This window comes from Rissa tridactyla, chromosome 9 (assembly GCF_028500815.1).
Source record: "Rissa tridactyla isolate bRisTri1 chromosome 9, bRisTri1.patW.cur.20221130, whole genome shotgun sequence".
NCBI lineage: Eukaryota > Metazoa > Chordata > Aves > Charadriiformes > Laridae > Rissa > Rissa tridactyla.
Window position 1 is genome coordinate 29,266,623 of NC_071474.1, and position 26,263 is coordinate 29,292,885.

At 41.6% G+C, this 26,263-nt stretch overlaps 1 protein-coding gene and 1 long non-coding RNA gene across 2 annotated transcripts; both read right to left on the minus strand.

The window, feature by feature from the left end:
• Positions 1-833: 833 nt before the first annotated feature.
• LOC128914857 (uncharacterized) lies at positions 834-4,911 on the minus strand. Its single transcript, XR_008468454.1, has 3 exons — positions 4,798-4,911; positions 3,338-3,438; positions 834-1,137 (listed from the first exon to the last, which is right to left on the minus strand). It is a non-coding gene; the product is annotated as an uncharacterized LOC128914857 (long non-coding RNA).
• A 312-nt stretch (positions 4,912-5,223) lies between these two features.
• On the minus strand, positions 5,224-23,181 carry LOC128914977 (proto-oncogene DBL-like). Its single transcript, XM_054214719.1, has 8 exons — positions 22,630-23,181; positions 12,279-12,506; positions 11,264-11,485; positions 7,695-7,787; positions 6,651-6,729; positions 6,042-6,105; positions 5,464-5,570; positions 5,224-5,381 (listed from the first exon to the last, which is right to left on the minus strand). The coding sequence occupies exons 3-8, from the start codon at positions 11,453-11,455 to the stop codon at positions 5,224-5,226; spliced, it is 693 nt and encodes a 230-aa protein (XP_054070694.1). The 5' UTR covers positions 11,456-11,485; positions 12,279-12,506; positions 22,630-23,181.
• Positions 23,182-26,263: the final 3,082 nt, after the last annotated feature.

Sequence of the window (26,263 nt, forward strand, 5' to 3'; positions counted from 1 at the left end):
TGCTTCCATTGGGTTGTTTGAATCCTGTTTTTTATGCAGGCCCATCTATTTCATGCTCCCTCTAAAAGAAATCACTCATGCAACCTCCACACAGCAAATGGAAATGGGAAATGTGCCCTTCTCTCTCCCCAAATTTAAAGGTCAGGTGGGAAAAAAAAAAAAAAAAGCTTTAGCCCCATTTCATGAAAATCTGGGAGTGAACAACCTGCTTCCTTTCGCTTGCATCTGTTCAGTGCTGCTGAGAGAAAAGAAGATTGGGACGCTGCTGCCCTCACCTTCCCCAAGGCACCGGTCCTCGTTAATGCCCATAATTGACCAGGCAATGCCCGACCGCTTTCACGGCAGCTGAAACTACCGACACACGGGTGGGTCTCAGCAAGAGCTATATTTGGGATACTGCTTTTTCTGAGTGGAGTTCACTCCAAACCTTTTCCAATTTTGAGATCCAGGTGTTCTCCACCTGCGATGCAAAACTATTTCTACAGCACCCACCTAAGAAAATCCCCCATGTATTTGCACGGGAGACAGAATAAATCTATTCGGAAGAAAGCAGCAAGGGCTAATCTCAGAAATTACAGCTAGAGGCACACCAGAGGGAAAACTGGTTTTCAAACTGCCCCCCAAGCCAGCCTTCTTCCTTCCAGACAGCCTCCTGCCTTATACCCAGGCCAACATTTATAAAATGTTTAATAAGGTTTTCCTCCCTCACCACCTTTGCAAAAGACCAAAATACTTTTGGACCAAAATACTTGCTTTATCAACATTTACATGGCATTGCCAATAGTAACCATTCAACTATAAGGAAAATTACCCATGCAGCCACGTGAGGAAAGGGAAAAACAATCATCTGTGGGTTCGTTTGGGTGTTGCGTGTCTGGCTTTGAACATGGGTTCTCCCTTAGGAGCCAGGCACAGGATGGTGGATTTGCCAGGCTGGCAATGGTAGGGGAGCGGGGCACCGAGCAAACACACATCTGATAACTTCAATTGGGCAGCAAAAAGTTCCCGGTAACTTCATTATGATTCGTACTGGCTCATCGCTGGAATAATTACCAGGAAGTGAGAGGAACAGCTCGGAAGGGTGCAGGTATCAGCCATCCTGTATCGGGAGGTTCTCGTTAGGGCCACAGTATAAGTCTGAGAAAAAACACTCAGGTAAGGGAACCGTTTCATCTATCCAGCTAAAGGCTTTGCACTGAAAAAAAAAAAAAAAAAAAAAAAACAACCAAACACAAAAACAACCCCAAACCCAAGATTTGTACGAATTCTGGTTATGGAATGCTGTGATTAGAGATATATTTTTATTTATCGTGGGGACCTGTAGCCAAGCAATAACGGCAGCACTAACCCCTGCAAAGGGCCAGCGCTGCCTCTGCCCCGGCTCTGAAGCGACTCCAACACGCTCCAAGCTCTTGGGGACCTGACCCGTTCATCAAGCTTACCCTGCTTACCCGAAAAACAGCATTTTGGCACAAGCAGATAATAATACGTGAGGGTTTCAGTGCTCCCTCCTGCCTCTACTTTGCTTGGCTGCCTAATTCTCCCTCTCCTGAACTGGAGCAAGAGCTCCACCTTCTGCAGAAGCAGGAGAGAGCCCAACCTGAGCACTCAGTGCTACAAAGACACCTGCAGTATAAAATGACCCGTCCGCAGAGGAAAGGGAATTGCTAAATGCAGAGGTACTGTTTGAAAAATCAGTTTTCAGAGTGCAAGTACATTCTGGCTATAAGGAGACGGCCCCGAAAAGCTCTAGGAATAGCTCTAGGAAACAGCAAGACGACATCCTACATCATCCCACAATATGGCCTGGAGCGCATGTAAAATTAGAATCGTTCCTAGAGCCTGCATATAGGATGTGATCAGCAACGGCCAGAGAGAACAGGGTTAATGTTAACAGGGAAAACAGAGCCCCGGTGCTACGACTAGACCCTGACAACACGACTGCAAAGCACCGGGGCAGCGGTGTGAGGCTTTCAGGAGGAGCTTTTTGTGGTCTTGCTTTGTGAAATCCTCTTTGAGTCTGCACCCAGCAACTCCGCAAACCAGCCTGGAGCTGCGAGTCTCCAGGCTTTGGGGGATATGACCACCGACAAAGCGAACCGCCGTTCAAAGTTTGCCAGCATCCTATTTTCAGGATGCGTTTATGGACGGAGAAAGCTCCCCCATGGTCCAGGACCCAGGGAGATGTGATAACCAGATTTCCCCAAAAAAACCAACGCGGTGCTCCAGGGTGGGAGCAGGGCCAGGGGAACCTCAGCTCTGTGCCAGCGCACCCCCAGCTGCCCCTGCGGAAAGGCAGGGAACCTCCAACCTGTGAAATCTGACTGACCTGCAAGACAGGGGATGGAAAAATACCTTCCTGTGCAGGAAGGACTGCACGGAAAAATACTGCAAAACCATCAAGAGCTGACTGGAATTTTAAGCCTTTCAGAAGGCTTCCTTCGTATTCATCAAAACAAAAGATTTTGACAAAAAGGAAGTATTTAAAAAAAAAAAATCTATTTGCAAAATTTGTTTCATAACTGGTGTATTCTCTCTTTTTTTTTTTTTTTTTTTTTTTGAAATGGACTACATCTACGTGGCTTCCCTGAGCAGCTCCCATCGCAAACCCTGGTCTCCCATTTCCAGCGGACGGCGCGGCGATGAGGCAGGCCACAGAGCGGGGATGCTGCGTACAACGCAAGGGCGACAGGCTGCTCTTAAGCCACCTTCTTGTGTTAATGCTCCCCTATCTAGTTCTATGTACCCTTACAGCTAGAAAATGAGAAATACTATTTTTGAGACTAGACACCTTCTGCTGAAACCCGGTGACTTGTTTATAAACTTTATCCTAATGCTGGATTAACGAGCGGGCAGCAAAGAGGGCAAGAGAGATGCAGGAATGGAGTATTGCCTTTAGAGTGCCGGGGGTCGGGCCGCGACGCCTTTTGCAGCAGGAGGAGATTTTTGCTTAGGGACCTCCTGCTCAGACGGGGTTTGAGCTACAGCAGCGCGGAGGCAAAGCAGTCCCGGCAATCCCTGATCAGACTCCATCTCTTCTGCCCCACCTTCCACCCACTGCTCTTGCAAAGAAATCTACGTTTTTAAATGCCTAGTTTTAATTTACTAGCGCCTGAAGTCACAGAAACATCTTAAGGTGTTAACAAACAAACAAAAAGGCTTAATTTACTACTTTTGCAGGCTTTTTGGAGTAGCTGCTTTCTGTTGTTTTGTTTTTTTGTTCTTTTTTCCTGCAGAGGCATATGCAGCCAGATTTAGTACATCAAGTGTAACGCAAATGGCTTAAAAGACCCGACTGGAGTTATGAAATATTTCTGCCAGGCGTGCTATATGATACCTGCGACTTTGGCATTCCGAAACCTGCAGTCGCCCACTACTATCTGCAGCCTGTGGATGGGAATCCAGCCTTCTTTTCTTCTGTTTAGGTTTTTCACCAACCTTGGAACGACAACAGTATTAGTAAAAGAAACAAACCGACACAGGAGCAGTTTGACACGGGCACGTTCTGCACAACTGCTGCTGGAACCAACAGTGTGTTCAAACTGGGGAAGCGTTTTAACAGGAGCTGGGCATTCATTTAAAGTATTCTTCCCACCTATATTGAGGAATCTAATTAAAAAGCCTACGTTGGGAGCTCAGCTCTCATCAATGGAGAGTTATCATGCCCGAGACTTGTATTGATCTCCAGATGGGCCAGTTTCCCTCCACTGACCATGGATGGGAAGGGCAATTACGTTCCTCAATCCTGTTCCTAAGCTAGACTGGTAGGATGGATTTAGGCAGGGTACTATAAGCAAATTCAAAGCAGGATGTAGGCAGCTGGAAATACTCATGCTCAGAAATGACCTTTCTCCGTCTCACTCATGCAGGGAAATCTGCACTAACAAAAAAAATAAAAAAATAAAAAGAGCTCGGTGTGAGAAATCTTGGCCAAAGTGGCTGTGAGAGGTGGGGAGCGCTCAGCAAAACTGCGATGCTTTCCATCTTGCTTTTGATAACAGGCTGGATTTCCCTTGAAATGCCAGGGCTGTAGATGTCAGCCAGCAATCCCCCACGGGACACTTGTTTCTCTGTGTTTCGGGGCTGGTGCCTGCACAAATCTGATCCAGGTTCCTGCCAGCGTCACCCTCCCCACAGCCCCACCAAGGCTTTAGCCTGCTGGGACCCTGGGCGGGCTGATGAGAAGCTAGTCAGAAATCAACATGGAAAGGAAAGACAGCCAGAAATCTCTGCCAAATTGTTGCAAAAAAAAAAAAAAAAAAAAAAATCCGAAGAGGGCACACTGCCCTCTGAGAGGACGAGACTCAACAAGCAGGAGGCTGGGTACAGTGAATTCCCAGGCAATGGGAGAGAACCAGCCGTGAAGCGTTATCTTCTGAGCCGCAGCTTCAAATACAACACAAAGCTGGTGCACAGCCATTAACCAGTTAACACTCATTTGAGGGAGGAAAATGTCTCACAATTACTTAATATTGCTATTAATAAGCCCAGAGGAGCAAAGCCAGCAGCTGAGCTGGGGCAGGCAAAGAGCTTTCACCTGAAGCATCATCTGAAGCAGGAAGCGCATGGCAAGAGGGACGGTGAGGATGCTGGTAAAACAGCTCGCCCACGGCAAGGGAAGTCCTGACCTGTTTCCCCAGGCCAAGCCAGTGCATATGGCCTCCAGTCTTGGCAAGAGAATGAATTCTCTGGCTTTCTGGAACAGTCTAAAACTTAATCAGAAGCTACAAGCGAGGTTGCACGGGGACTGCCTTGCAGACTCTGAGAGATAAAGCAAAGTAATCCTAAAATACCTACCACTGTCCCTCACCATCTTCATGCAAAAGCTGAATTTCATCCCTGTTTTTCACCAGCAGGTCTTCTGATCCTCTCCTCTTGCAGTCCGCAAGGGCTTTATATTTTCCTGGAGACTGTGGTAGTAAGAAAAAATGATCTTATTTAGCTACATTTCCTGTCACGCAGGGAAGGTGACCCTATCAGCTATGTTAATTAAAATTATTTCAGGAAACTGTGTCCCCAAAATTGAGATGTGGAAAATCTGTGAGACACGGACAAGATACATCCATTGTAGAATCATAGAATTGCCCAGGTTGGAAGGGACCTTTCAGATCATCTAGTCCAACCATCAACCTAACTCTGCCAAAACCCATGACTAAACTATATCTCTAAGCACTATGTCTACCCGTCTTTTAAAAACCTCAAAACAAAGTGAGATGACCAAAATCAGCAGCACCCCCAGCTCTGGGACCATTGCATCTCCGTACTAACCAGCTGGTTCCCGTCCTCCTCTTCCGTGTCCGAGCAGTTGGAGAGGTACTGGTTACCCAACCACTCCTCCAGCCCCTCGCAGATCTCCAGGGACTGTGAGATTCCCGGCCAGCCTGCAAAGAGAGCGTGCAGCTCAGGGTGGGGGTACCCCAGCACCCGCAGAGCCCGCCCCGGGGGAAGGGGAAGGGTCCCTACTTCTGGGGGGCTTGTTCTGGGGGGATGGGAGCCCACTGTCCGGCATCACCGGGCTGGTGCGCTCCGAGTCGTTCTCTTCTGAGCTTATGGAGGCTCTCTGCTGCTTTCTGAGTGATAAAAAAAAAGTTAATCTTAGTTTTACTTTATGAACAAATGCAAACTCCATAAGGTCTTGTAAAACAGGGTCAGAAATAATAATGGTACTTTTGGATGTATGTTTATATAAAAGTAAAGGACTTCAGTGCCCAGTTCCAATTTTTTTCGGAGGGGAAATAAAGTTTCTACAGTATTTCTTCCCCTTAACCTGAGCACTGTCTTTCATCTTTGTCTCCATCTGCAGAGGAGCTGCAGCTCAGGCTGTGCTGCCGGGAAGCGCTGGAGGCTGCTCTTACAGACCCCGTCCCCAAACCTCTGCCACCGAAGGACGGACGGCAGCATGTCCCTCCTGCCACCCACCCAGGGGTCCCGGACAGAAATGGGGCTGGGGGAAATACACAGAGGCACGATATGGCACGGCCCGAAGGTGCCCAGCGATGGGAGGTACTGGGGGAGCCCCTGGTCTGGATCCCGGCACTCACCCATCGCTCAGCTGGGAGGAGAGCGGGAGCTGGTCCGTGCACGAGCCGGGCTGCTGCTTCTCCACTGCGGGGACGCCAAACACCAGCATAAATCCCATTTTTTATTAGCAACCGTCACACTTGAAGCATTACTTAAAGAGTCAGACGTCTTGTACAACCCTAACGATTTCTGGTTAGAGAAAACCAGACCTAGGGACTCTTGCAAAGCACAGACTTAGTTATGATGAAGACGGTACGCTAGCACAAATCCAATAGCCAGCATGCCACTGTGGACTCTAATATGCTTAAAACTAGGCATCTGCTATGTATTCTGTTGAATTAAGCCCATGATAACAAATGTGAAGTAAACCCCAAAGTAATGACCAAAAAAAAAATATATATATATATATATACTTCAGTAATTCATTTTCACATAGGCACGTGGCCTTTACTGCTCTAAGTTACATTATGTCCCGGCAATGTAAGGCCTCACTCCAGTATTTTGCTACCAGGCTGCTTCTGAAAAAATCAACATTCTGGTGAGAATGGGTGGATTTGAAGATTAGCAATGTGAAAATAGGAAAGGTGCTGCTGCAGAGTCAATGCCACAGAGAAACTGGTCCAATGTACCTTTTATAAGCTCCTGCTGCTTGAACAAGATTTTCCTTATTTCATTTAGCCATGCCATCTTCAGATCTACTGTTTGGGCCTGGAAGAAGAGAAGAGTGTCTGAATTTTGAATTAAGAATCACCCATTATAGTGTATGAATAAAACCTTACTTTTCCGTGCTGTAATTAACCTGAAATCCCCTTTTATCCAAAGCCACCACTAAATTTTAAACATTCTTCAGCTTTTAAAATTGATGATCCCCACTACATCCAGGCAAAACACAGTGGAAATTGTGGAGCCATCACTACAACGCAAGGAGTGTGGGCAAAAGCGCACGTGTTTGCTTCTTATCTCTTTAACAAAATAGCTAAAGGGCCAAATGTGCATTTTGTATATATGTGCACTTGGCTACATACATCTGCTTTGTGAATTTAAGTTCACAAAGAGAAAAAAAGCTGGGCAGAGGACCTATTAAAAAAAAAACAAACAATATTTTCACAACGGGTTTTCCTGTGAACACCCCAATATGCAAACATTTCACCTCCACAAATTTCTATTCAAAATGCTAGAAAAGGGGGGAAAAAAAATAATCAGGAAGGAATCAGGTCGATCAGGCTACTATTTTGTAGATGAGTCGAAAGACTGCTGGAAATAGCAGCACAGAGGCTGAGCCTTTGCTCCGGGAGCAGTTCTGACATCTAATTGTAGAGGAGCACACGTGGCCTGTGTCCATTAAAGCATGATGCCCATTTCCCAGCCCAATTCATACAAGCTATTAAGCACAGTAAAGTCTTTTTTTGTCCAGTTCCAGGTCTATTGGAGGGTTCATCTGGAATAAAAGGCTCTGGTTCCAAGGGGCAATTCTGTCTCCACTTTAAGATGACTTTTACAGTCCTGGACTGGCCACCAAGGACCAGCTGCTGGGACAGCTCTGGGAATGCTGTCTTGGGAAAAGAGGAATTGAAAATGCAAGTTAAATATCTGTCCCATAAAGATCAAGGGGAGGCATTTCCCTAACGCTGTTATGAGGATGTACAAATACCCAGGCTTTCAAAGCGACAAACCTGCACGACATAGACCTCTTCTCGCCCACTATACCAGATTTCAAATTTCCGATGATCTCCTTTCACATTCTCAGTTATTCCAACCACGTTCATCTGCAAATCCAAAAGAACCAAAAAGTTAACCATACCACAAATCTCTCCCTCTTCCCTACGATTCCAGACATTTTGCAGCATGTTAAACAAACCTGTTCTCACCCAATTTAACATATTTCGTCAACTTTAATTTCAGTTGCAAGTGAAAGTCATTATCTAACTTATCCCCCCTGACCTTCCGCCAGCTTGTTGTATTTGCAACAGCTTTCTGAAACCAATCGATGGGGACTTTTCATTCGGGAATCAGTGGAACTAACTGAAAAGTCATCTCATACCTCTTCCAGCATGAAGTTTCCCAGATGAGGCACACGAAGCATTATAAACGCATGGCACGTTGTTTTTCTACATACATTATTTCTGCCATATGATTCTTTATTTACTCGCTGGATGCCGTGTTTCATTCTTTCAGTGATCTTTAAGACCCCTTTGTGAAGCCCTCAGCTCCTTTAGGAATTTCAGTTCAACGTCTTTTGGTCCCTGCCTATCCCTGTAGTTGAGACATCATCCCAAGGTTCCCAACAGAAGGGTTAATTTTTTGATGTACAGCCTGAGCTGCCACAAACCTGGCTTTTAGGAAGGACGCAGATTTCAAGCTAGATGTGGCTGGATGTTGCTGTACCCCTTATCACAGCCCACTTTTGATAAGGTGGATGGAAATGCCAAAGGCACAAATCATTCAGGATCTGCACACCATGACCCAACTGAATGAGAAGCTCCAACTATGGTTGGAGTCCAAGAAAGTCTTCATCAACAGGAGACTTCTGTCCCACCTGCCAAACACGTCGGAGAGCTGAAAAGTGCTTTAATACCCGATATCGCATAAAACATCTTCTCATTTGAAGAACAGTTTGCTAGGAATTTATTGCTGATTAATGCATGGTCCAAAATAGCTAAAGTATCCCACTTACACGTTTTGAAACTGATCTAATAATAATGGTATCATCTACCATAAATTATTCACACGAACCACATTAGATAAATCAGCATAAATACAAATAAAGCCCTGGAAAGAGCATCTGTTTAACACTGCTGTCCCTCTTTAATACGTGCATCCTCAGAGCTCTTGGTCTGAGAAACTAATGAGGAGGATTTACAGACTGGGTCACCTGGGCAAACTTTCTGTTCCTAGTTATGTTTTCAAATGTCGGCGCCCATTTTCAGTGACCACCAACAGCCTCAGGAAACAGAAAACAAGTTGCTAGTTAGCTTTCGTCATTTCTTCACTGCCATAAGCAGCAGAGCTCTTCTGACCTTTGGAGAAAGCGTTTGCCTCCAGATGCGGAAAGGCGCCGTGCTGAAGAGCGGTCAGTATTTCCCAGTCTCTCTTTGCCTGGCATCCCTCTCTCAACCGCTCCGGTACAGCCACGTTTGACAAAAGTCGAGAGACCTGCGCTGAGCACGACTGGGCTTGCAAGAAGGTGATCAAAGCCAGTGACCACTGGCAGTTCTACACACATCCACCGGTATTCAAAAAACACACGGGTTAAAATCTGCAGCATCGTCCTGAACGTTTTGGAAAATTCTCTCCTGCGCAGTATAGCGCCGTGATGCCCTCGAAAGCTGGATCAGGCTCCATCCTGATGTTACGAACACTTAAAAAACTTCAAAGTTAAAAAAAATAAATTTATGGAAGATGTTGAAAGGGCACCCCATCCAGTTGCCGCAATTTCCAGTTCTGTGCATCTTGTTTAACGCGGCAAATTATACGGAGGCTCCTACAAAACTGCCCAGGCATCGAGATATTAGAAATTTTACATGATCTACTATGAGGATGTGAAGAGAAGTGCCAGCAATAGACATATTTAAGGTCTGTCCATTCACGTTAGTGGATTTTGAGATTCTGTGTCCCCCCCCGTCCAGGATTTACTGTCCCTCAGCCGTTGACTGCAATGCAGACGAGGTGGGCTGGTGGGAAGCTCTGGGATGGCGTTCCTCTGCATCGCCCTCCAGGGCGGTACAAGGCAGACTCACCTCCTTGGCATTGCAGCGAGTTATGAACCTGCACCCTCTACATCGCTGAATCTCAGCTGAAGAGGTATTGACCACTGGATATTTTACATACTCTGTACGTAAATATTTGTTTTACAGACGTCCAGTTACACAGCTTCAACCCAACGGCTTGCTTTAATTCCGAATCCCCAGAAAACACCCTTGCGAAGAAAAATAATGTCCTGGTGCTATCATGAATCAAACAAATGTCAAGCTCCAGAAACATGATTTTGCCCTCAGGACAGCAATTCTGAGAAGGGATGCGTGCAGATGTAATCCTGCAGCATCCATGGATTCTCTTACCCCAACCTCTCGTGGCAACGCAAACAATTGGAAAATGAGCCCTCTGGAGGCAAAGAAAAATCCTGGCCACATTGCCTGAATTCCTGAGCATAGGATTTTCTCCTCCGAGCAGGCTTTCCCCACACCACCTCTTCAGTTCTTTCAAAAGCACGTATGGCAAAACAAGCGCTACAGGGAAAACAAGCTCTCCAGAAAGAAAGTGATGCTGTTTGGGAAAAACATTTCACATATGGCCTGGGATTTGCTTTTAATACACAATTTGTAACGTGCGCTGGAGCTGAACAGACTTATCTACTATTACATGGCTTTCCGACGACTCGTGGCACCTCTGTCCCCAGACCCCACTGAGATCAGGGACCTGCAGCACCTACTCCAACTGCCCAGGTTTTTTCCTATTCTAAGATATACCCATATGGGGTTTTTACTTATTAAGAAAAACAAGGCAGAGTACTGAGACAAAACGCTGGTGTTAGAAGCACTCATCACCCGCAGAACGCCAGGAGGTCTCTTTTAGAGCAGTTTGGGATTTTTGTTGATCATAGTTAGCATTTATAGGCTTGAGACAGTTGTTTATGTCCCTCATATTTTGCCACAGGCTACTCTCTTCATCTGATAATTGTCCTTTCAGCTGCAGTTAGAGCCTGCCAAAGGAGAAAGGCAATGAGAGAGGAGGAAGAGTTCTCTCCACATCCCCCTGGCTGGGAAACAGGGCTCGGGAGCAGCCAGGCTCCTCCAGGCTGGGCACCAGACGGAGCCCAGCCCAAGGGACCTCCCTGGGGACCATGGACATGAGGAGACCCCTTGCTCTCCCAGTCGGGCTGGGGAAGGTGTGAAGAGCCTCCCCAGTTTCATGCCCTCGCCCCCGCTGCTGGAAAGGGGACTAGGGGAGGGGGGAAGGCACATTCTCATCCCTGGGACTTGCCCACAACACCATCTCCCCGGCAGATGCCACCACATATGTGACACTGAGTCCACGGGCTCTCCCAGCTGCTGCTTCAGCTATGGGGTTCCTCACAGTTTATTACAACCAACAGCCTTTCAGGGGCATGGCACTTCCATATGGGGCATTACAACCCGTAACAGCAGGAAACAAGTCACCATGACAGAGGAAATACACTCTCTGGGTCTGCAGAATTACTGATTTACAACATAAAAGGCAATGGCCCCAACTAAAAATTCCTTACTTTCAAAAAATGCTTAAAACTGTAAGATGAGGTTTTGTCATATCTGTCTCCATGGTCCTCTTGCTTCTTGCAGAAGACCAAGGCTTTCTCATACAGGAAGAGATGCCTCTGCATTGGCTTGAACCTGGCAAGATCCTTCATTTTTGTCGGACCTTTTCGGTGTCCCGTCCAAACACTGAAAGATCCTTGCATCAACACTTTCCCCAGTTCGCTCAGGTCACCCTGGTGAGAGTATGACAAATAAAAAAAAAAAGAAAGAAAGAAAGAAAAAGACGTCAATTAAAATGCAAGGGGACTGTCCAAACAATGACAGGCAACGGGGCCAGCCCTGTTCCAAGGCAGGTCACTCTAAGAATAGGTCTTCCTGAAAGGATCAGATGATTTTTTGGGAGAGACGGCACGGTGCCAGGAGGGAAGCAGAGGTCTCGGATGCAGGGCTGCAGCTGGCCTATGTGAAGGGATACAAGTCCGTAACTGGAAGAACTGAGAAGACAGGAAAGCTCTCCAGCTCCTGTGGAAGTCCAGGTCAAGGGCTCTGTCTACTTCAGTGGGAGAGGGCAGAGGAGATTTGAGCCTGAACTGAGGTCTCGGAGCATGGACTTCTCAAGGAGGCCAGGACTGGGACCAGCAGCTCAGAAAGCCATCCCCTCACCTTCTCTGAACCTACTGCATACAGCCATTTTCCTACCTCAAAACATACCCCTCAGGTACATTGTGGCTGTACCAAAATAAAGTATTTTTCAACCAACTCGCTAGCCTCACTTTAGTATTAGCCTGCAGGAATGTATTATGTATTGTACAGTTTATTGAGAAATTAAATTAGTGCTAGCTTTGATTGCAGTAATTGCAAAAAGTCACTAGTAGTAGCAGATGCATCATATATACGGCTATAAAAAAAAAAAAGATTTTAAGTGATAATTTTCAACGGGGTAATTTTAAGCTGGGTTGTCTCATCTCAAAAACATCAAAGTGACATGTTTTCACAGTCAAATCTTAATTATTGTGTTTTGCAGACCTGTTGATAAAGCCTACAGGAGTTCTAATTAGCCGTGCTTCTGCATTACTGCTGCTGCTGTATATTCCACTGTTCTCAGCGTGTGCTCTCCTCCTGCAGCTTGCTCGGTCAAGGATGAATACAACCACTGGAATCTTGGCTTCGATCCAAGTTACAAAACCTGAAGAATTTATTTATTGTTTTAATCATCCATTTATTCATCCTCTCTAATCGTCTGTCTCCACCTTCCTATATTCAGAGAGCAAAAGAAAATCTGAGTTCCTTAGAAATCATAAATCTGCTCTTTTGTAAATGTAATTTTAAATAGTAAAAAACAGTAAAAATGAATAATAGTAATAAAGTAACAATAAAATAAAAAGGAATAAAAAGCAAAAAGCATTTAAAGTAATGATTTTACATGTCCAGACTTAACACGAATAGGGAGAATTCTAATGGGATGTTAAAGCGCTACATTCACCTGTTTTTTGCAATGAATTATCTCCCAAGTAAAAAAGTTTTATTATATAGAAATTTGTATTTTTAATATCTCTATTTTTATACTAAAGAAGCACTCAGTAGCTTAAGTTTTCTGGATGTCATACATGGAACAAACTTTCCTATTGGTTTTATGATCTTCTGCAGCAAGAGTTAGTGATGGATGCTGGCTGTGCAGAGTCAAAAATTTAACACTCCTATTCAATTCCCCTTCCCCCATTTTCTTCCAGGACCTACGTAATTCACTTCCACAATGTTTTTAGTGCAAAGACAAGATGCCAACTATTTATTTAAACAATAATAGCAATTAAAAAAAAAAAAAATAAATCACAATGGAAGGCTGGAACTGGAGTAATAAAAAACCACCTGTCAGTGACTTATTCTTTTCAACTTGCTAAACAGGAGAGGCAACATTAGTACCTTCAACATAAAATCTACTTTGATGCTAGTTTCGAAAGTAAGTTTAAGTTTATAAGATCGTATTTATAATAAATTTAAATAAATATTAGAGTTTGGATCTAGAAAACACTTCTCAACGAAGCACTAAGCAGAATAATGCTGTAAATCAGAGGGTCATATTCCCAAGCAGATATGCTGCAGTATGCTGAATAAAGGAAGTGAAAGCTAAAGATCTTAAGTTGAATGCAAACATTGCCCTTCTGCCATTCAGTGCCTTACCGTAGCCCAGAGCATAACGGGGATTACAGCGTACTATATAAACTGGAAAAGGCTTAAAGGTTACAGAATCACCAGATGACAAATCCTCGCTGCGTTTAAATCGCCTGAGCTCAGCGGACCTAATGTGCCATCAATGTTATTACTATTAAATGAACTCTTATGAAGCCCTGTAACTCTTGTTTTCATGGAGATTAAATCACGTGCTGTAAATCACTGTATTTACACATACCAGAGGATGCGATTAACAGTGCCATCTTTCCAACTCGCGCTACCAGAACAGCACACCAGAAAACCAGCCAGAAGTCTTCCTACTTAGCTAACAGTTTTAAGCTTGTGGCATTTTTCATTTGAATTAATTAGGATTCATTTGAATCCTAAAAGCCATAAAAGATAAACTGGGTCAGGGATGTCAACAGGTTCTTCTGGCGATTTGGGGTTTTTTTGGGGTTGGGGTATTTATGTTTGGTCAGAGTTTTTTTGAAAGTAGTGCTTTATCTGTAATACCACTCCCCGAAATATTCTGCTACAAAACCAAAACGTAAAGACTTTATCTGTTAACCAAGAATTAGTATAACAGAATTCTTCATCCATGGTTGTGTTTCTGCTAGGTTTTTTAACTACTTTTTTTTGGTTTTTTTTTCCCCCCAAACAAAAAGAGAAATAGGAGTAAAAAAAAAAAATATTTCTTCAACAAAAGTGTGATATGGAAATTTTCCTTCAAGAAAGAGCTGCAGTTGACACTGGGATCAAAGGTCTCCAAATAACAGTTGTACAAAGTCTGACCTAATTGCTGTTGAAGCCACATGGATTTATGCTTCACCCTAGCCAGCATACACACCCGTACCTTAGCTCTAAGGCAGCTTTGGACATCTAAAACATAGGTATCTTGGAATTTCTGAAATAAATTGACCATCAGGTTGGAGGACAAAGAAGTACATTCACGACACACAATATGTATCCTGTGACACAGAACACGGCTAAACCCATGTAACACAGATTCGTATTCCAAACATTTCATCACACAACTATGGATACAGAAGTGCCTTAGGGGCAGATGACTCATCTTCTGATCATATTTTGTCTTGGAATTAGGCACTTCACTCTCCAGACATACCTTAACATAAAAGCAGTTTACTGAGGAAAGCTTTCTAAAGCCCAATGATTTAACCGACTGGAAACACACCGAGCTGACAAAAGCCGGCAACTCATTTTGAGAAACTTGTAGAGTTTTTTTAGATAATTTTTGCACTATGCAATCACAATTTAAGACATTTCTAACTACAGTAATACAGGGTATCTGAGACTGAGATCTACCCTACTCTATCCTGAAACAGCTGCTGGGCATTAAATTATCATATTTTCCCTAATGCTAGAGGGAGAAAAGCCAGTAAAGGTAACAGGTGATGTGAATAGGGGAACCATGTTAGGCAAGGAGCTGAAAGACTGTATCGAGCAGAATACTGTTTAACCTCACAGCTTACCTTACATCACAGCCGCTACAGAGATGCAGAGTGAGTACATCACTTACTGTCATGAGGAACAACACCATGACCACTCCAAATTATTAATACGCTCAAATTGCTAATTACCAAAAAGCATTAGAAAAATTACAGCCTTCAAGTACATAAAAAGTGGCTTTCCACCAAGCTCAGAAAAAAAATATCACTATACTAAATTGTCCGCCTCTCCTGCTATGTTACTTGTACACACAGTAGCAGTGATTTATAGTCCAGCTGCGTGACAGACAACTGTGTCTTTATGTAAACTCTCTAGGACACCTTTTTCATAAAAGTGAAGAGTGATTTAGCTGCATGAGTTCCATTAACATTAATGGCTGTCACTTGGCTAAATCCCAGTGCCCCACTCTAAAATTTTATCTCTCTGGGTAATTAGAAATAATTTTCTCTGAAGTGACTTCCTTTCTAAGTGGTCGTGTGAAGAGAGAGCAGAAAAAAATATTGCAGTGCCAGTCCACCATGACACGGGTGACACAGCTCTTAAAGAACACCCAAGAAATTATTTCCCATGATTCTAGCCATTTCTCTCTTGCTTTCCTAACTTCTTACTTCCTTCCTCCAAGGTATTTTGATTGCTGAAAACAGATTTCATGTTCTTTTTTCTTTCACAAAAAGTACAAAATAATAATGATTTTAAGCTTTCCTCTCTTAACAATTCAGCCACAGAAATCACGTATTTAAGATACGTGCTTCTATTACTTTGGGCTTGCTACATCCCGTCGATCATATCCTACGCAATGAGCTAACAGCTCGTAAACACACCCCTTCCCTATGCTTAGGCAACTGGTTGTTTTAATCTTTCAGAGCAACTCCTGCAGCCAGATTTTCTCACCAGGCCTGAAAGATTCTTCTACGTCTGCTTCTCTGAGTCATCTTCAACAACTTGGTTCCCCGCTATTACGACCATGACACACCACCTCATGAAACATTCATCTTGTGCATACACTCACACGTATGTGTAAAATGAAGAATGACAAAAAAATGACTTATCCACATAGAAGAAGTCTGTATAGGCCAAAAAAACCTTTCAGAAAAGATTCAAATAATCTGCCATGAAGAGATGGACAGTGAAGTGGATTGAGAACAATCCTCAGAGAGTTGTGATCAGCAGCACAGAGTCCAGTCGGAGGCCTGTAACTAGCGGTGTTCCCCAGGGGTCGTTACTGGGTCTGGTCCTGTTCAACAGATTCATCAACGACCTGGCTGAGAGGACAGAGTGCACCCTCAGCACGTTTGCTGATGACACAAAGCTGGGAGGGGTGGCTGACACAGCAGAAGGCTGTGACGCCATTCAGCGAGGTCAGGACATGATAGTGTTGGGCAGAGAGGAAGCTAATGAAGTTCAACAAGGGCAAGTGTAGGGTCCTGCACCTCGGGGAGGAATAACCCCACGCACCAGTACAGATTAAAAAAAACTATCAACTTAATAGCATATTAAAAATGTTTTACCATTATAAGCCACAACTGTGAATTACTCTGTGCCAAGAAACTCATCAGTCTGGTAAGCACCTCTGATAAAAGCTCTGCACAAGTGTAAAACAATTTGTGCCACAGCCATAATTAAAGCATCTGAGAAAATACTTGATTGCCAGGAACACCAGCCTACTCTGACTTCCTTTTTTGTTTGTTCTCTTTTATATTCTTTAGCAATTATATACCTTTTTTTCTTTTTAAAAAAATGCAGTGCCAATGGCTGAGAGAACATCAATTTGTTCAGTCAAAACCCACCTACTGTGCACGGTGGGTGTCCTTCCATTTGGCAGATACATGCTTTGCATTAAAAATAAATCCAATGCCACTGCCTACTGAACGGCTGAAACCCAACATTCACAGGTACTTACACAGCAGCTCAAAAGAACAATGGCTTTATACTGTATTGGTAAAATGCAAAAACGTGTTATCCATCTTGCTATCTGTTGATATTTGATTACCACACCATAAATAACCAAAATGGCAATGCAACACAGTTTTAATTAAGAACTGTGCGACATGTAGATACAGGTAACTAATCCCCATGAAGCCCTCCAACATGAGTTAGAGAAGTATAAGATCCCTTACACAACTTTTTTTCCAGGTAAAACAAGAAGAGAATAATTAACAGTCTGCCATTATAAAAAAAATGATCAGCTCAATTTAAACAGGTACAGCATGAGTCACAAGTCAGATTTAAGACAGAATGAAAAGGTGACAAAATACAGGAAAGGCTCAGAAACAACAACAAAAAGCAGGATACTTTAGAGGTGCTGACAGTGACTCTGGGCACACGTGTTCAATAGAACGGACCAGTTCCATTGGAAGGGATCTACAACGATCACCTAGCCCGACTGCCTGACCACTTCAGGGCTGACCTGTTCAGAACAACATTCATACTACCACTACCGAAAGGAGAAGGAAAGGACAGACTACAAAAAAATAATGCTTACATCCAGGCAGATATTCATCAATATGCCTGTCAATTGAGAAATATTTATCTAGGAAGAACTGGACATTAACAACATCAGTGAAAGACAGCTGAAGTTGACTGCCTCATCTCACTTCTCCTGAAACTTGTTTTGCCCAGTGAAGCCATACAGGAGTAACAGACAACCATGACAGAGGCTAAGTTGGATTCACTCCCATATGCAGTAGGACTGAAGGAGACAACACCAAGGTTTCACTATCACTTTGGTGCCTACTAGGCTGTCAACATTTTGATTTCCACAAGAATGGAAGTATAGATACTTTCCTTAAGGTTTCTTTTGCTTAATAGACAGAAGAAACTTCAACGCTATCCAAGACACAAAACTAGTAGACTCTGAAAACAACATCACACTCACAGTAACACATCACCTTTTTAATTATATTATTGGTTCTTTTATTTGCGAACAGATTTTGGACTTCCTTTTCCTTCTCAGTTCAGTACATCTTTAGTTCCAGTTTTTATCTTTCCTTGCAGCCTTCCCCTCTTCTCCCTGTCAGCTTCCGTTGCTTTTACTGTTAAATTGATCTTATTCCTGAAACCCTTCATCCTTTTCTCTTGTCATTTTGTACCATTTTTATTCTTAAATCCATATTATTACTTCAGACTTTTTTAAAAAATCCTTTGCAGTTTTTATCTTTCTTATGTTTAATCTCTTTTATCTCTGTATCTGTCAATCTTTCAAAGATCTGCACTAGACGTAGGCTTCTCTTACGTCTTTATCCATCAAGTTGCTCCCGAGTTCATTAAGTAGGAAACTTGCAAATAGACAAGTTTTACTGCTCTCTAAACAGGAGCATTATATTCTCACTTAAAATGATCTTTATTAAAATTGCCTGAAAAGGTCTTAATTCTAGTTATTAGTTTGCATTTGTTTAGCCTTGGCTGAAAGTAAAAATAAAACTACCTTGAAACAGTCATGAAGTAAACTTTTCATCCAAGACTACTACCAATATACCTAATACCCAAACACCAAAACTTTCATCACCCACCATCCTTGGTAGGAATACCAGTTGTGACAGGTTTTGTTACATTTATTTGGAAACTGTGCAAAATCATGAGGATTTTTTCAGTAGCTGTTCAATAAGCAAATTTTTCTTGCTGATCAGGAAAAGAAGAAAAAAGGTTGAAGGTAGATTTACTGACGGAAGACTACAGAAGTTGTGGATTACACCTACACTAGCTCACTTTGTAGTTTGCATCTTCACATTACACGACAGAATCACTTGGGAAACCAGCACATAAACACATTTTTAGTTCAAAGCAAGTTCATGCAAGTAGCCATGAATATGTTTTAAAGTTAACCATCTGAGAAGAGTTGTAAAGCTCACACAGACTACTCGCAGCACGGCAGGCACTGCTCATTGACAGCTAGATTCCCATGAAGTATGAGTTCAGTTCCATAACGAGAGAGGACTCATCGTGCTGCTCACAACCAGGGTCAATCCATACCTCAAACTGAGTTTCAAAACTCATGCCAACTTTAATAGCTTCAGGATTTACTTGCAGATGTCAAACTCTGTGCAAGTAGCTCTTGCGAAGTAAAAGAAAAAAATTTTATTACATAAAAGGCGTCCCTTACCATATCTGTGTCCTGGAGTTGCACAGTAAATTAGAGTTTCTGCAACTCTGTATCACCAGCTGTAAAAGTATTAGGTACATTATCATACTGTCCATTCATCAGGGTTAAATAACTCGTTTTTGACAAGCAAGGAAAATAGCACTCATTTTTCATTACCATTAGGTGAAATACGAGCAAATAAGACTGTCTAGGCAGGTAAGTCTCATGATCATTTCTCAACACAGTTTGCAATGAAATCAAGTTAAAAATAGTCCAATTTTGGCACTGCAAAAGTAGAGAGAACGTGCCAATCTTAAGGAAGTCTCCTTTACTGTGCACTGCTGCTGCCTGTAAAACTCAGCAGTAGTTTGTTTTAAATCTGTTGCTTCAAAATGATGTGGTATGATAATAATAGGTAAATAACTCGGGATTCTGTATTGCACACTGCCCCTCTGGGGGCAGTAATATCACTTGTTATTCTCTGTAGATTTACAAGTTGATGCCTCCGTTAAAACAAATTATTTATTTTAAAACAAAAACACAAAAAAAGGCAGCAGTTCCACTTGCAAGCAGGTTTTACCATTATATATTATACATTTGATTGTTGAAATGAAGTACTTTGTATTCTTCCCCTATCTTCTGTCTTCACCACCCACTTCAGTAAGTTTCTCAGTATTGAACGGCTCTGGGAATGACAAAACTTGCTATTTTTAACATTGCCACTACCTTATTTGCTAGATATTAAATTAAACTTTAATGCAGCGTATGAAAATCTTTCCTTGATTTTACCAGAGCATGACCAGAATCCAAGGTGTTTACACAATGCGAGTTGATTCAGTAATGCAAATATTTTTAATAAGCATAAAGCTGATAGAAAATTTCAGGGTGACAATCCTAACAACAGTTGTAGGACAATGACAGTGCAATACCTCTGCCTTCTTCTAGAGTATCTGAAACCTGAAAGCAAACTAAATGTTCAAGCTCCCTATTCTGTTCCATTCCGTGAAGTTAATTGCATGATTTCTCTGCTGAGACTGAAAATCCTGGAAAGGTTTCTAACATTCAAAATTTACAATAATCATCTCAAAACTCTTACATACTGTTTCTGCCCTCTTTTCCCGCAGCTGTTGATGCGCTCTCCAGTAGTCTCTGACCTGCTAGCATATGGATTATTCTTACACTAGGGATTAAGGAGGGGATCCATCCCACCCTGAACTTTCCAACACTCGGTAAAATCCTTCCAAGTCTTATTTCTCTCTTCTGCTAAGCACAGGTGATGCACACGCTAGCACCAGGCCTGGCAGCACAACATGCCAAAGAGGGAATATGCTGCACCGGCACAGCAGACCACAGCGGGGGCTTCCCTGGGTATCTCCAAGCTCACTTAGGCATGGGCCACAACCACGAAGCTGGCACACCAGTCCTATTCATACTGGGAGTGGTGATCCAAGGGGGAAGCCTGAGGAGGTGGCAGGAATAAAGATGTCCACCAAACCAAGCCGGCTTCTAGGAAAAAGGGGTAACAGTAGCAGAGAAAAGTATGGTGAACCCACCATGACTTTAACCAGTCATTCTATTAAAACAGGTTTTAATACCACTAATACATTTCTGTTCTCGCCTGACACAACAGCAACAAAAATTGCTGCTTTTGCTGTAACACTATGGAATGATGGACAGAGTTTATTCAGATATGCCTATATGAGGTAGGCATTGACAAACTCAGCTGTAGCAATGGCTGGCATAGCCTGGGGACACAATTATTCTCAGATCCAGATTTTCCATAACAATCTCCCAAGAGCTCTACTTTTCAAAGCAGAAAAGGTACATTTCCTCAGAAATTTGATGACCAGTACCATCAAATATATCAGTCTAGATAAAGGCAGAAAAATCACTACATTTAGATATTAAAATATGCAGAAACAGAGTATTTTAGGATAGTAATCTAACCTAACTGATGCGCTATTCCATTTAGATGGGAACTCTTCCTTCCAGTCATCATTCAGGGGATCACCATATATATGTCTGTGTCATAATATGAACTCCCTCCTCTTTATAAACCTGTAGGCCTGCCTTCCTCCGAGTCCGTCTATAATTCTTAGGAATTTATTTCCATTAGACAAACTACACAGGGCATGAAGTGAGAGTTTCGGGAGGGAAGAAGTCACTTGGTAAAAGCCCCCATCAAGATAAATTCCCTCACGTACAAAAAGAAGGAAGCTCATCAGTGAGTGACCTGAAGCAAGGATGAGAAAGATATGAAAGGATAACTCTGCAGTTGATTTCTATGCTATTTGTAACAATTCAAGAAAGGAAGATATTTGCACTATCTAGCTCTTTCTTACTGGCTTGCACTACACAGCAGCTGCCCAACGTTCACATACTCGGTTGCCAATCATATAGATATATATTTTGAAGAGAGACTGAGACTGGAAATAGAAGGATACTCCTTTCTCTCTTTTTCTTGAGCAAAACCAGAATATTACAGAAATTATTCAACTGCCTGACCTTAGTCTACTTGAAATTACTGAATTAAATTGGCATTATCTTACAATCTCCTTTATTTACCCATCACATTCAGAATTTGTCATTCTATCACTAAGGAAAACCTTGAACATTCTAAATTAAGAAATCTGAGTTAGTTAAAAGAGATAATCCTGGAAAAATCTAACAGCTGTCATACCCTTCCAGAATGAGGTGAAGCCCTTCAAGCTAGTATTATTAGTAACCAATTAGAAAGTATGTAAGAAAGATTCATAAGCAGAGTTAAAAGTTGAGAAGATCTTTCTTTGCTAGAGAAGAGGAGCAGACCTTGGTGAAAGAAAGTGCTGACAGAAATGTCACAGAAACTGCATTAATGACAACTGCACTAGTAGCTCAATAGTTAGTATGCAGAAAAAAAAAGTGACAGCAACGAACACTAGGTTGTATTACTCTCCACAAAAAAAAAGAAAAACCACACCCGCCAAACCTAACCAGATATGAATCGACTATATTTCTAGCAGAGATGCCCTCATAAAACACACTTCAATCCAACACCTAGAAACTTCTGCTTTTCCAGTCATGATTTCTAAGGCATTTATCTTAAAAACTCCCCATGCAGGAATTGAGGATCAACGGTCAGTTGCAACGGCTTGGACAACACAAGGCAGGCAGAAAACTGCACGTAAGGAACAATTTCAGGAGTCCTTGGGAGGCATAAAACAAATTCTCTTCTGTGCCCCTCATTTCCACTACAGCAAATAGTTCAGGAAATACAGCTGGGATTCCTTTGATTCTCAACTGCAAAACACTGGAAGGGGAAAAAAAGAGGAAAAAAAAAAAAGAAAAAGAAAAAGAAAAAGCAATTTAGGAGAGGTGATGGCAGCTCTGTGCAGCACTGACATCTCCAAACCAGCCTCAGGACTGAAATGATCTACACAACGGCCTCAAATATAGCAAGTTCTGCGATCACAAGTCTTACTGCAAACCACACCTACAAGCAAAATGCTCTGCCACCCTTGAATTTGCATCCTATGAGTTTTGAAACAAATGCAACTAGAAGGGAGGTAATCAACAGGAAGAGTGACCTCGGAGACAACGCAGTAGTTTTGTTTTTTTTTTTGCACTTCTATATGAAGTACCCTATGAGATGTGAATGGACCACTTGAACTAATAATGGAGAACCTTCTCAACTTCAGCCACAAGTTTAAACCCAAACTACATCTGATTTTTTTTCTTTTTTTAATTGCAGAGGTCTTCGTCTTTATCGTATAACCGTGGATGATTTTGGCCAGTCAAATATGTCTTCTCATAACAGCCCTTGTTACAATTACTGCCATTTGCTGTCTCAGAAAAGACAGAAGACCAAAAACACTGGACATGAAATGATCCTGCGGGGAGAGGTTCTGCTCCACCAGAGAAGCGAGGCAGCGGCAGCCTTTGACACCACATCTGTTTCTCCGTTCTGGCAGCAAAGCAACAGAGTCTTCAGTGTTGTATTACAGCAGCCCCTAGGAAGTAAATTCAATTATTAATTACATCAGTGAACGAACAATTTAAAATTAGGGAATTAAAGTTTCATGAATGATATCCTGGATTAACAGTTTTTAGTCATAAAAATTTACTATGTAATTATTCAGCAGATACAAATTATCAAGACAAATCCAGTAACTGACCAATTTCCTTGCCATCTCACTTCAAAGAAAACGTTTATAACGGAAAATACAAACTAGGAGCATATTTAACAATATCCTATTTTTGGTCCAGCTGCTTCAATTATTTTTGTCTTTAGCATCTGCCAATACTGCCATTTTAAGAATTTCATAACCAACAGTATACTCTGACAAGGTACCTGTATTAATTTCTAAATGAACGAATTGATTCCAGTGTATTCAGAGATTTGCTAATTAAAATGACCGATGGTCAATACCGAAGTCATTTATAGTTCTTGTCAACATATTTATATTGTTCCTTAATGTATTAGGCATATTATGAGATATTAAAATGCATCAATGACAAACTTTGAGAAGATAATTGATTAAGCCTGGGTATTATTCACTGTATTTGGGAAGAAAGCAAAAAGCCTGTACATCGTTCAAGAGAACAGGATCACCCAGGCGTCTCAAGATGGAATTAACATCATAAAATAACCTGGAATTGGGCAAATAAATAGGACAGAAGCAAGCAATTAAGCAACGTGTCCAGAATAGCACAAAGCTGGTGGCATAGTGGTACCAAGAATATTTAGGGATTTATTTAAAATATCAATGCTATCTGCAGTAAAAATCATTAACAAATTACAAATAGTGCTATCCTCTATCTAATGATATGATAATTCATAATGACAACTCATACCTCGGTACTTTAGTATTTAAGCAGCATCCATCACAGTAAGTCTGTGCACAGACTCGTGTCTTATGTCTTTCTTGCTCTTTGTCCTAATGCAATAAATCCTAATACAGGTGGTTATGACCATTCACTCAACTTCTAGTTACAGAGTTTTCCAAAGCAGTTAATTCCAGAAGACCCACAAGAACATACATTCCCAAGCGTGATCCAGACACAAAACATAAATTTTTGATTTTCTTAAAAAAGGTTCTTGGCCGAGGAGTCCCAAAAACCTTAGGATGGATCTGAGAAACTCGAATGTAGGAGAACGATTAGCAGCAGTGTGACCATCAATGAGACAACAGAATGGAAGGAATTCAGCAAGATGAAGACAAAAGCCTGTTACAACACATGCTAAAAGCTTAGACCTATGTACCTTTGTCCTGTATACGCACATATAAGTCTGAACTAGCATTCCTAGCATCTTCAAGGAGTGCTCAGCAGCGTTCAGGAAGGTGTTTTAAGATATGAGAGATTGTATTTTATTATAGGGCCTATTATTACTTCTTAGAAATAGTATAAAGGAATATAAAAACATATGTCAATATAGTTAAGTCACTATTTAACATTCAAGATGATAATTAAAAGTTGCTATGGAGGGAGGAATTTATCTGAATGTTGCAGTTTCACTTCTTGGTTTGGAATATTTGCTTGGCATAAAATCATCTCTCAGGACATAAGAGATCTCAAATCTCAAAGTCCAGTGTGACTGAAAATAAATATAAAGAATTAAAAGTTAGGATTCAAATATGTATTAAAGCTAATAGACCCATACTAGAACTAGCACGACATCTGATGAAATTAATGAGTGGAAAACTCAAAACCAATTAGTGATTTTCTTACACTAAAAAATCACTGCCACAAATATTACTAATAACAGGATTTAAAAACTGATTAAATATTTATAGCTACAAAGAACATCCAGAATCGTGACAGCTGCAATTACAAATGTAGAAGGGACGCTAGCCTTTGTGCATGCTGGTTTAAGGAAATTTTAGTACCAGAGAAGACCTGCGAGACACGCAAGTGTTTTACATAACATAGACAGGTTCTTGTGCCTCACCATAAGAAATCACTTTTGTGTCACTTCGTTATCAATCTGAGCCAGTATAAAAATCCCTCTGATCTTGAAGGCATGTACACAAGATGACTGTATTGCTAAACGTAGTAGATTAGGATGAAAAACGTTCTACCGCCATCACATACAACTCCTATCACTGCTTTTATTCGTCCTGAATTTTGGCGGGGTTTTCTTTCCCCTCCTTTTTACTCAGGCACTTCATTAGTAAGAACTAGACTTCAAGAATCTCAGTAATAATGCTCAAGGTTACCACCATTTGGGATTTTAGAACTTCGTAATTGTTCATAAACTTTAACTAGATAAAAATCTCACATTTATACCTCAATGATAAAGTCTGCTAGGTTAACAACCAATATCAAATTGGAAATGATGATACCTACACATGAAGAGCATTTTATCAGAAAGGCAGATTCTCTTGAGAAAAACTGAAATTCTATTTAAGGTAGTAACGGTCCATAGCTACTATCAATAATAATTTTGAATTGCCTGAATAACACACTCATCAAGTATCACTGGTAATTAATTGCTGATCCTAACATGTTTGATGATGTTACAAAATAATAAAACAGTTAATTCATCAACTATAACCTAAAAAAATATTAAGAAATAAAATACTAATTAAAATTATAAGGAGTAAACTGAATTTGTAGTGCTCTCATATATATCTGGGTAGATACATACGGACACACTCTTCCTTAAGGAGAAGAAGAAAACAGGATTTTGTTCAAGACGGTGTAATAGCAGTAGAGAGGAACGTGAAGAAGAAAGTATGTTCTCTGTTGACCTCTTGAAAAGAAAGGCAAATAAATTTTAACAAAAATCTGGGAAAAGGGTTGAAAAGACACAGGAAAGGATGCAGAAACTAAAGACCCAAAACTGATTGTAACAAAGTCAGTTCTCTGCATCTACCAGTAGATAATTGTGATGTTCTGAAAACTCATGGGAACTCACTTGCCATGAATTTACCATTTGTGGAAGTGCTACCTGCATCTGCCTGGAAGAAAAGCACCCGGACTTAGTTTGCATTGTTGCCACACAGAGCTCCTGGAACAAGAGTTCAGTGTTACACCTTCACTAAAACAGAGATAGTATTACCTGTTTTGAAAGAATGCTACAATAGCCCATTTCTCATTTAAATTGTTAAGTCCATGACATACTACTAGGTGTTGGGTTGTGGGTATTTTTTTTTTTTTTCCATAAGGAACCTTGTGGAAATAGCACACTAGCTTATGTTTTTCACTAAACTCTTGAAGGGTATGTCTAAAATAATAGCTTTTTGAAGCAAATGTTTGGGTTTTTTTTTCCTGTTTTGTCATTCTAGATTTTCACTATCCAAATAAAATATGAGAA

What these genes read in the sequence shown, in the direction of transcription:
- LOC128914977 (XM_054214719.1), bottom strand. Translation starts at nt 11,455, where the DNA reads ATGCAAGGATCTTTCAGTGTTTGGACGGGACACCGAAAAGGTCCGACA. An exon ending in GCAGCAGGAGCTTATAAAAG is followed by an intron (nt 6,106 to 6,650) that starts GTACATTGGACC and finishes GCGTCCCCGCAG; the next exon opens with TGGAGAAGCAGCAGCCCGGC. An exon ending in TCCTCCCAGCTGAGCGATGG is followed by an intron (nt 5,571 to 6,041) that starts GTGAGTGCCGGG and finishes TTTATCACTCAG; the next exon opens with AAAGCAGCAGAGAGCCTCCA.